Source organism: Ruditapes philippinarum, unplaced genomic scaffold (genome assembly GCF_026571515.1).
Source record: "Ruditapes philippinarum isolate M1 unplaced genomic scaffold, ASM2657151v2 ctg17309_1_1_1_1, whole genome shotgun sequence".
NCBI classification, from domain to species: Eukaryota; Metazoa; Mollusca; class Bivalvia; order Venerida; family Veneridae; genus Ruditapes; species Ruditapes philippinarum.
Window position 1 is genome coordinate 1 of NW_026862500.1, and position 10,960 is coordinate 10,960.

At 31.6% G+C, this 10,960-nt stretch overlaps 1 protein-coding gene across 1 annotated transcript; it reads left to right on the plus strand.

Moving 5' to 3' along the window:
• Positions 1–4,897: 4,897 nt before the first annotated feature.
• On the plus strand, positions 4,898–7,600 carry LOC132719300 (cytochrome P450 1A1-like). The gene is made up of 4 exons (XM_060703067.1): positions 4,898–4,923; positions 5,455–5,651; positions 6,167–6,303; positions 6,904–7,600. Exons 1-4 carry the CDS (start codon positions 4,898–4,900, stop codon positions 7,522–7,524), a joined length of 981 nt encoding a protein of 326 aa, XP_060559050.1. The 3' UTR covers positions 7,525–7,600.
• The last annotated feature ends 3,360 nt before the right edge of the window (positions 7,601–10,960 follow it).

The window sequence follows — 10,960 nt, forward strand, 5'->3', positions numbered from 1 at the left end:
GTTTGGGTTTTTAACTGACTGCTTCCCCTACATTGAAGTCATTTCAAATGTCAAATGCCTTTGAGGTGAAAGGAATGAAACTTGAATTTCAAAATACAAATTTAAGTGAATTTATACATGTCACAAATGAGCCATGTCATGACAAAACCAAACATAATGGGTTTGCGCCAGCAATGGATCCAGACCAGGTTGGTTGATCAGGATCCATTGCTGTTCGCTTACGAAACCTTATTACAAGTAGAGAAACTGATAGCGCAACAGTATGGATCCTGATCAGATGGGCGGATATGCCCATTATGTTGGTTTCGTCATGGGACATGGCTTAAAATGTTTTTTGCTATCGACTTTTGTTCCTAAATTAACAACAGATTGCATAATGAAAAGATAATTGGGAAATAATTAATAACAATTGGCTCTAAGTGCCAAGCTTACAGATTTTAAATAAACTTTGAGGCCCTGTGTCTTGGCCTTTAAAACAATGTCAAACAGTTTAGAAAGTATTTATTAAGGAAAAGTGTATACAAATAAATCAATGGTACCTCTTTCATTATATGCCCATGACATTGAAATAAAAACATTGTGTCATCTGTTTACTTCAAGGTTAGACTAGTCACATTGACAGTAATCACAATTTTTAGACTTCATCTCTCGTGATTACCATTTTCATAAAAAGCATCCTCAAAATGGGTCCTCTTCAATTTCACATTCATTCAATCTGACAAAAACCTCCTGGAAAAGAAGTTAGAAACATATGCCACTAATTATGTCAGTTAATGTCAAAATAAATACTTTGAGAAACTATTTGGGTCAAAATTGAAAAATATACAAAGATTTTCAAACCAAATATAATATATAACAATAAAAATTTCCCTTTTTTAAAATTTTCCCTTAACATATATAATGTATGGTTTTAACTTGAAGAAAAATTTTTTGCCCGTGGGGAGGGAAAAGGGATTAAGGACCTTTTACTATTTTTTTTTCCTTTTGTTTTTTTAAAAGGGCCAGGGGCCCCCATATTCTATTGTTATGGAAGGAATTCAAATTGTTCTTTTTTTTGTTATGCTAAAAGTAGAGGGATATATATACAAAGTCAAAAAAAAGTAAATTTTCCCTTAATGGCCGGGTTTTAATTTAAATGTTTCACAGCTTCTCAGCAAAAAACCCAAAACTGACCCAAACAATTAAAAATCTAAAAAACAACCCTTTATTCAAAAACCTTTGAAATAAAAATTTTTTCCTAACAATAAAAATAGTTTTTTTAATTTAAATAAAATACAATAGTTTTCTTTTAATTTATTACATACTTCATTGAAACATTAAGAAATATTGATAAAAGTAAAATGCTCATTTTCATTTCCTGTATTTTCAATGTAATTATTCATTTTTTCATTGCGTAATTTTTCACAAGTGTCTCCTAAATTTTAGCCTATACACACAATAGACTGTAAAGAATAATAGGGGCAATTTCTTTATAATTTCAAGTATTTATAGTCGAAACAGTCCTTTTTAAAGGCAATATAATATGGGTAAGTTTGAATGTTGCATGTCCAGATATGATTGACTAACAATAATTATTGTAAAAAGTGAGTAATAATTGTCGGAATCAATAGCTCAATCGGTAGAGAACATAGCTCGAGGTTACCAGATTTCAAAAAAAAAAAATTATTAAAATTTTGTTCTGACATGTCAGGAACAACTTAGACATGTCAGGAACAACTTGAAATTTAAAATGAGTTTTTGGTTTGATTGATTTTTGTTACCTATCTTAACTTTTTCATTGAAGTATCTTTACCCTTCTTAAAAATTATGCCCAAATCTCATTTCTTTCTCTTTTTTTTTTAAACTTCTTTTTCATGAATTTAATATGAATATTTTCAACAGATTTTAAAAATAATCAAAAGACAACACTGTTAAGCATATAATAATTGTTGTCAGGATTAAGTTTTGTTTTCATCAAAAAAAAAAACTTGAATAGAAAATAGAAGCAGTTTCGACAACCTGTAGTTTGGAACCCACTAAACTGAATTCACTTTTTATATCAATATATTATGCAGTCTAAAACTTATTTCACTAGTAAGTCAAATGATTTATTATCTCAAACAATGTAATTACATGTAGTATAAGTTTTTTATGGAAATTAATGTGGTTAATCACTTTGCAGTTAATCAAGGCTTGACAAATCCCAACATTGTCCGCTCATAAATGATAAATACGGAGTAAAATGACTCTGGGACAAAGTTGAATCTCCCAAAAATGCCCGTCCTGGCAGGACGTAGTGAAATTTTCCCTAGCAATAAATTAATCAAAATTTCAATTCAATTCTTTTGAAACCGAATTTTCCAAGTTTTTACTAGTAGGACAGAGCCACAAAAATAATTTCCCTGTGTTTTTGATTGGGCAAAACCCTGATGTTGATTTGTTTGAATGCAACGCTTTTTAATTCTGTCTGATTCTAATTTTGTAAAAACTTTACTAAAAAGCCCGTGCGGCGATTCCCCAGTATGTTCCACAAAATTTTTTTTAAAATGTCACAATGCAATATTTGGCAAATGTTTAGCCAGGAAAGAAGTAAGTTAAACAGTGTTTTCAAAAAAGAAAAAAATGTCTTCAAAAAAAGAAAAATGAGTCAGAACATGTAGGAAATTTATATTTTTTAAGCATTGTTGTTGTTGTTGTTTTTTTCGTTTTTCAATCCCTGATATATTATTTGTAGTATTTGTAACTATTATCTATTCTATATTTGTAATAGAAACAGCATTTTTCCCTTATAAAACTATTTACATTCCCAATAAAAAAGACAGCAAATTTTCAAATGTTTTTATTTTTAAAGTCCCAAAATTACTGTCAAAATTTCCCATCCAAAATTGGCATATATAAAATGGATGATTTCATATTGATAAGTGATATGTGATAAAAACCAAGTATAACTACATCTGACAAGAGCAATATTTTGTAAACCTAGTTCATTTTATACTTTTGAACATTATTTATGTACATGTACTCATTTTTTCACTCCAATAAGAAATCAATATATTATTTGCATGGTTTTAACTTTAAAAATGTGTATAAATATTTATGCATAATTCTCATGTTCTCCCTGGATAAAATTCTAAATTAACCATGTGGCATGAATACGCTGTCAGTTATGTAGTATCAATTTGAGTTCAAACGCATTTTTCCAAAAAAAAATTGTACTGGTAGCGGTATAGATGTTACACAGAACCTAAGCAAAATGTCAGGGTTTTTCAATGCTAATACCCCAGTGTAAATATAATTATAACCTTACTCAATTTTCTTAAAAATGAGGGGTGAGGTGTCTGCAAAAAAGGGCCTAGGGGTGAAGTGTCTGGGGGTGAAGTGTCTGTAAGCCGAGGGTGATGGACAAGGCAAGACATGTCGATTTTTTTAGCTTAAATTTTGAAGTTTTCAGTAAAAAAAGAGATGGCAAATTGGGTGAATTAGCACAAAATAAAAAAAAATTCTTTGTGTTTCTGTGGTTTTTAAGTGTCCCTTTTCCCCAAAACTCTTTTTCCTTTTTTACAAAAAAAATTTTAACATGAAATTTTTATCCCCCGCTTTGGGTTTTTTTTAAGCAGTGAGAAAAGATGGGAAAATTTCAAGGCCAAAATTTTTGGGAAAGAAGGTAAAAAAATTGGATTAAAGCACCGGGAAACCAGTTCATTCTTTTAGAAAAAAGGGAATTTAAAAACATCATTAACTAACCGAAATTTTTTTTAATTTTAAAAAAAACCCGTAAGGTAAACATCAAAAAATATGGTATAAACGCTAGATGTAAATAACTCACCTCCAAAAAATATATAAAAAATAAATGGGTCAAAATGTCTGGGTAGGAAATGGTTTGAGGGAGGACTTTCAAGGGAAGGAACTGCTAAACTTAAAATTTGATAACGTCAATTCAGTACAAAAAAGCTTTACCCGATAATGGCCGATTGTGAAGAAAATTTGTAAAAATTACAGCTTTTGATTGCAACTTAAATATCAACGTTATGAAATTATAAACAATGAACATCAGTCATCTTGAATAACGTTGTATTTAAAGTCATATCCGGTATTAAGTCCTTGTATTTTTTTGTAAGCAACCAGAATCGCCAACGATTTTGACGACGATTTCGCCACTGATAAATGGATAAATGCAAAACAAGCAAAGTTATACAACATTTAGGTAAATGGGAGATAAGGTTTTTGTAAAATAAAACTTACAACTCGTTTTAACACGTGGAACTTCTATATAAACTTCTCAATCTTTCACGGATGAACTTGTAAAACAATGGCGATTGCGGTAAAATGACGTAAGGGGGCGAAAATAGTTCGTATTCATACGCATGCATTGTTTTTCTTTAAATTAACACTTATGAAGCATTAGGCCGCTATAAGCTTTAAAGTTAGCTGATTGGCTGAAATCCGTATTCCATTACTTGCTAAATTTTTGAGTTCTATGACACTTAATTAACTTGTGACTACATGTAATTTGTACTATATTTATGCAAGTACTTTGGCTATGATCGACCGCTGGCGTAGTAATATTAAAATCGCGTAAAGCAAAAAATATACATACAATTTAAAAAGACGATTGCTAAATTTAGTACAAAATTGGCCAGTTTCAATTTTTTAAAAATAGTATTAGGGAACTATGATTTTGGAGTTACTTGCGAAGGGTTTTGGGAACTATTTTTTGCTTAAGCGTAGGTAGCTGATTTTAATTTGGTGTTACATCAATAGTAAAAATTCTAAAATTTGTCGTTTATTACATTGGGGGCGCAAATTGGCGCATTGCGCCCCAAAAATTTAAAGTCATTGGGAAAAAAATTCAATAGGTCAACAAATGGTCAAAGTTCTGTTTTGCATTCTTATAAAACGGCATTTACTAGTCCCAAATATGGCTGAATCTTTTAAAAACAAAAAGTGAGAATGTCAAACGGGATTAACGTTGTAAAACTTAAACAAATTTTGCGGGAAATATGAATAAAACATAAAAGTTGCATTAACAAATAATCGCAATCGTCAAACCTATTAAATTTTGTACTGCATCAAGATAGAACAATTCTCCAATGCAGAATACATATTTGCTTGTCAATAAAGAGACGTCGCATTTTAATAAACTCGCCCTGTGGCCATGCCGGTATTTAAGAGTACAGATTACAAACATGTTAACACTCAATAATATCATTTCTTTATCTTAATGTAACCTAACTTTAATAGTTGCATAGACAGGTATCTATGTCACTGCATTTGTTTATGTACAGGTCGCGTAATCTATAACTATCTGCTATATTATACTAGGAACATCATACGATTAGTACATGGTGTCACTCTATTACAAAACAATTTCACTGAACACTTGTAATTACTATGTCGGACATAACTTTTTTTTGGGATTTGCTTTAACTGTTTTCATGACAGTTTTATTCTTACAATGGCTTCTTCAAAATAAAGAAAAGAGGTATCCAAAAAGGGCCTGCTGGGTTTCCAATTTGGACACCTTCCACTGTTTGGAAAATACCCACCGAAAACGTTCTTAAAATGGTGGAATTCTTTTGGTGACGTGTTTTCTATCAGACTTGGAAGCTGGAATACTGTAGTTGTCAATGGTTATGATGCAGTGAAGGCGGCTGCCGAACATCCTGACGGACGCATTTAGCGGAAGACCACATTTTCTGTCCATGGAAATCTTGAGCGAACGTACCAAAGAAGATAGACTCGCTTTTGGTAATTTTTCACAGCAGTTTAATCTTAAACAAAGAAAGTTGACCTCTAAAGCTTTACGTATGTTTACATCCAAGCGATCCGAAGTAATTGAAGAATAAATTACAAGTGAGACTAGCGTATTTGTAGATATTTTGGTAAAAAATACAATAGAAATGCCGGTTCAATAGAACTGGATGTTCAAACATTAGTTACTAAGATAATTTACCAGTTTCTTTACGGACGAGGTAAAACTGTTTGAAGTTGAAAGGCACGTGAAAACAATAATAGAATTTCTTGAAGAATTTGATAAGTTTGTCTGGAAATGGGAGTTCATTGGACGTGTTACCATGGCTACAGTATATCATGCCATGGAAGGTTTGAAGCGATTCGGAAGAATACCGCACGATCAGACGATCTTGTAACAGAGCAAGTACACAACATTATGACACATTTGTTCCAGGAAACATTAGAGATGTAGCGGATGCAATTATTGCCAGTGACGCTGATGATGAAGAAAATAAAGATAGATATGTGTTAACAAGAGCTAGACTGCAAATCTTACACTTGCAGATTTACAAAGGAGCTGGGTTTGTATCAGTTTATTGTCTTCCTTGTTATCCGTGTCGGTTACTATTTATTTCCTATTGATTTGAATTATTTATAATAACTACCCGTCTGTGTTTTGCTCATATACCCGCTCCTGTTTTTGTTTGGGGTCCTGCTCGACTCCATGCCGGTGGTCAGGTGCTGCTGTCTTGTGTTTTAGGAATACTGCCCTTCCTTGTTGATTTTTTTTCCATATTATTATATTTTACAAACCTGCTGTATCATTTTTTCTTCAAAAACAAAGTTGTCCAGTATTTATGCTTAAGTGCTTTATGAATAAATGCTTTTCAGTGCCAGTTTAACTGAACAAGTGCCATGGAACATGGCCAGCAGCGGTTTTACTTAATCATACAAGAGAGATTTTTGTAATAGAAGAAATCTAAGTTGAAATTAACAGCCACTATAATAAGGATATCTTAAGAGATTTTGCATATCACCCAATAGCTTTAAAAGTTTTTAATCTCTGTTTATTAAGTTAATGACGAATTGATTTAAATTACAAATTATGTATTATTATGTAAAATATTAGAATAATTTTATTTATATACATGTACTTATTTTAGAAGATTTTACGAGAAGATAGTGATGTAGAAAGCGTTGAACATTATAATTTCCTGTTTTAATTTTAGCGTTGATACAACGCACAAAACGTTGTTGTGGCTGTTTCTCTACATGGCGAAATTCCCCGACGTTCAAGAAAAAGTTTTTACAGAGATCAAAGATATAGTTGGAACCAACAGGAGTGTAATGCTGAAGGACAAACCCGAACTGGTCTTCACAAATGCTGTCCTTCTAGAAGTCATGCGATTTGTTAGCCAAGTTCCTTTTTCAATTCCACATTACGCAATGAAGAATGCTAAGATACAAGGTTTCGATGTGGATAAGGACACAGTGGTAGTTTTCAACCTCTATTCTGTTCATCACGAAATTTCATTCTGGGGAGATCCGGAAATCTTTCGTCCAGAACGATTTATTTCCGATAGAAAAAGCCTTGATAAAGAAAAATGCAACCATATTTTCGCCTTTGGTCACGGTAGACGCCGCTGTGTTGGAGAAATTCTCGCGCAGATGAATCTATTTATTTCGTTTTCCAATGTGATGCAGAAATGTAAATTTATAAAACCAGCAGATGAACAGCTGGATATAACTCCCATTCCTGGACTTGTTTATACGCCTAAACCGTACAAAGTGCTTGTACAAGTACGAAACTAACGTTTCGTTAAACTTCAAATACGTATATGTATCGTATTTAACTACATCCATTGAAATTAAATTGTATTTATTAAAATACTATTGTTGGTTTATTGGAATATTATGTGCATTTTTACAACACATGTACACCAATATATTTTCAGTAGACAGAATACAGCAGCTTGATCATACATTTGTAACTGAGTATAGCATGAGTTATTTTTGTAATAGTTGTCACTAAGTAACAGTGCTTTTTTATTTTATATGAAAATGTAATCACACCATTTTTTAACTTGTTCCTATTGTTAAATCGATTTTTAAATGGTGTCAATGTTGTTGCAAGGGATGTTGTTCTTAAAATCTTTGAGCAATCATCTTAATGTATTTTATTTTCTTAAAAATGCAAAGGATGATATTCCAAAAATGTAATTGAAATTTGACTTTTGTTTGTGAAGCACGGACGATTTTTTTAAAGTATCTATAATTTCTGAAGAAATGCAGACATTTTCAAAAAGAAATCGATTGCTCACATATCTATCTAAAGTACATTTTAGATTCGTGTTCATTAATTATTTCTTATCCAGCAACTGTTCAACTCTTCCCCCAGCTTATTCAAAGTAATTTATTTTTGTTTTTTTTTGTCTATAGATATCCTAAAACGGTAACAATGACGTCATTATCCAATAAAACTGATAATAATGTAGTTTTATTTGCAATGAATTATTTCTGTTTGTCATTTTACCCTTAAATAGAACAGAATATTTATTTCCCTATGTTACGGTTTGTCTGTTAAGCTAAAAAAAATCATCTTTCTTACTTAGCTAAATATTGTTGTTTTCAGACACGCACTGTATGTTATGTTAATGAACAATTCATTTAAATAATTGCCTCCACATAATCTGTGATAAATAAATGTTCAAATTGCCATTTTGAGGGAATAGCGGAAGTTTTTTTTTCTTTTTTGTAATAAGAAAATGTTGCATAGGGCCTGCTACAAGAAATGTACGAGGGATTATCCAAAAATTCGCGGACTTTCTTTATTGAGTAAAAGATACTTGAGATATTGCTGCTTAGAAGAATTTTATATTGCAAATAAAAACAGACAAATTCATGTTAGTAGCTTCTTATATTACAACAATATCTAATTTTACATAAACATATGTCGGCGACAGTGAACTCCAAAAAGTTATCGACGTTACGTCATAATAACATACAACTTGTGCTTCAAAGTAAGGCAGTCCATGGCCGCTACTGCCTTTCAAAGTTATGTTCCCTGGCCTTCACACATCGAATATGACGATGAATACAACACTTGTACACAGCCAAAAACCATGCCTTATCTAACTGACACAGAATACGCTATGTAGCGTTCAGTAGATCGGCAGTCGACTGGAACCGGCGACCCCGCACCTGTAATTAGCATGTAACGAATACAACTACCATAAACATGTAAACAAAATGTTTTTTGTTATTTATTTGTTTTAGTCTTGTATTATTTACTTTAAACAGCGTAGAAGTTGAGTTTTGTTTAATGATTTAAATTAAAACTCAATGTTATCTCTGAGAGGACTGCACATTCTATTGGGACTAGGTCCGGTGAATAGGCGAGATGTGGCACACACTTAAGATCAATCAGTGACAACTCAAGTCTGGTTTCAGCGGCCGTATGTGCTGGTGCATTATCAAGATGTAGAAGAAATTTGTTGTTCCCTAATGAACGCCCCAAAAACGGCAAAAATTGAAAAATGTTGCAGGGCTATGAGCCCGTTATAGACGGTAGTCGTAATTGCAAGTTACCGTCCACGCCCCATATCACCGTCTTAAGCAGAATTCAACATTGAAACATGAAAAAAGTGCAATTGTTAATTAAGAAACATATGCAGATGTGTTCATTCGGCGGTTAGCATGGAACCTTCAAAGTGACACTTTCGTCCATTCCATGAATGACGGTTTATGGTCCCTTAATAAAATAATGCGTTTGCCCTTAATAGGAAACCATCGGCGGGAAAAAATTGTAATTTGAAAGGGGATCAGAGTTTCTAAATCCTACATATTACAGATAAGACGTCAAAAGACAAACACCATATCGTAAAGAGGATTATGCAGAATTTAAATAGGAAAAATGGAACCCCATTAGATAAAAAAAGGTGAACAAGGAAGGAATAAAACTCGATAAATAGCGGCTAAATGATTCATTTTTTGTTAAATCGTTTATGTATTCTGATTTTACAGTGTCATGCATTTCTCATGCAAACCGTTTTTTTGAATTATGACTAAATAGAAATGTAATGTCCTGTTAAAAATCCAGTGCACAAAACTTATTGCTTGGAAGGAAATGACAATCATTTTCTATATAAATGCTAATAATTATCGCTTTGAGCGACAGCTTTCGAAATTTATTAACCAAATTGAGTTTATTATTTAAGTATTTTTTACAAATAATCTGTTCAAAGTAAAAAAAAATAACCGTATGTCTCTTTGAGGTTTACTGGGTTTGTTCCTAAATGTTTATATAGCTAGATATTTTTGTATTGCAAAAAATAACATCTCTTCTTGTTAATAAAAGCTATTAAATAGATAAGAAGTTGAGTCTTTCTTAATGCGAAATAAAACAGAAGATGTTAATTGAGATTTAATTCCGTGCATAATGTATTGAACGAGCTGAATGAAATATATTAAAATAAATTAAAATGTATGTATATCTAAATACATTTAAATAATTTGCTCGATAAAAAATCATTTGAGTCCCAATAAATCCTGATTTGTGTTAACTATTTGTAACTTTAATTATACAAAAATAAATTAATGTCATCTTAACAAAATTGCTGTTTTAACTAACATTTAGGTAATTTACTGATTGAGTTTCAAGATTATTATAAACTTACATATTAACTAGGGCTTATAATCTACAGTCACCTTTAAATATACTCGAATAGTTTTTTTGTATTTTTGTCTATAAAAACTATTAACAGTTTAATTTTGTTCAATGAAAGGTACCGTAAAATGTGATGTATAAACTATTGACGTTGTGGAGAAGGCCGTTGCTAATGTTGTTATAACTTGCATCCCGACCCATTTGCACTATATCTCTTTATGCATATTTGTATTTGTATTAATCATGTAACGCTAAATGTATTTATATGTTTGTACAGAAAAGCTGCAATAAAATGGTACTAAGCTTAACCTTTAAAACAAGTTGCATGAGAAGGTCCAGAAACAGTATTCATTTTTAAAGTAAATTTAAACGGTGATTTGCAAAATGGGTTGCCTTTCCTTGTTGATCTTGTTTTTCATATTTTATTTATGGGAAAAGAATGACTCTTAAATATCATATATATATCTAGACATGATAACAACACCTATGGAACTGTATAATTCCCCGAGAGAAATGAAAGCAAAGGCAACATAATTGAAAATCGCAGATGGTATTTTACTGAGTTGTTTTTATAGAACTATG

Excerpts from the sequence above, each read along its gene's own strand:
- LOC132719300 (XM_060703067.1), top strand. The coding sequence starts at position 4,898 with ATGGCTGAATCTTTTAAAAACAAAAA. Across the intron at positions 4,924-5,454 it reads GAATCTTTTAAAAACAAAAA|AAAAGAGGTATCCAAAAAGG; the intron begins GTGAGAATGTCA and ends TTCAAAATAAAG. Across the intron at positions 6,304-6,903 it reads AAGGAGCTGGGTTTGTATCA|AAAGCGTTGAACATTATAAT; the intron begins GTTTATTGTCTT and ends ATAGTGATGTAG.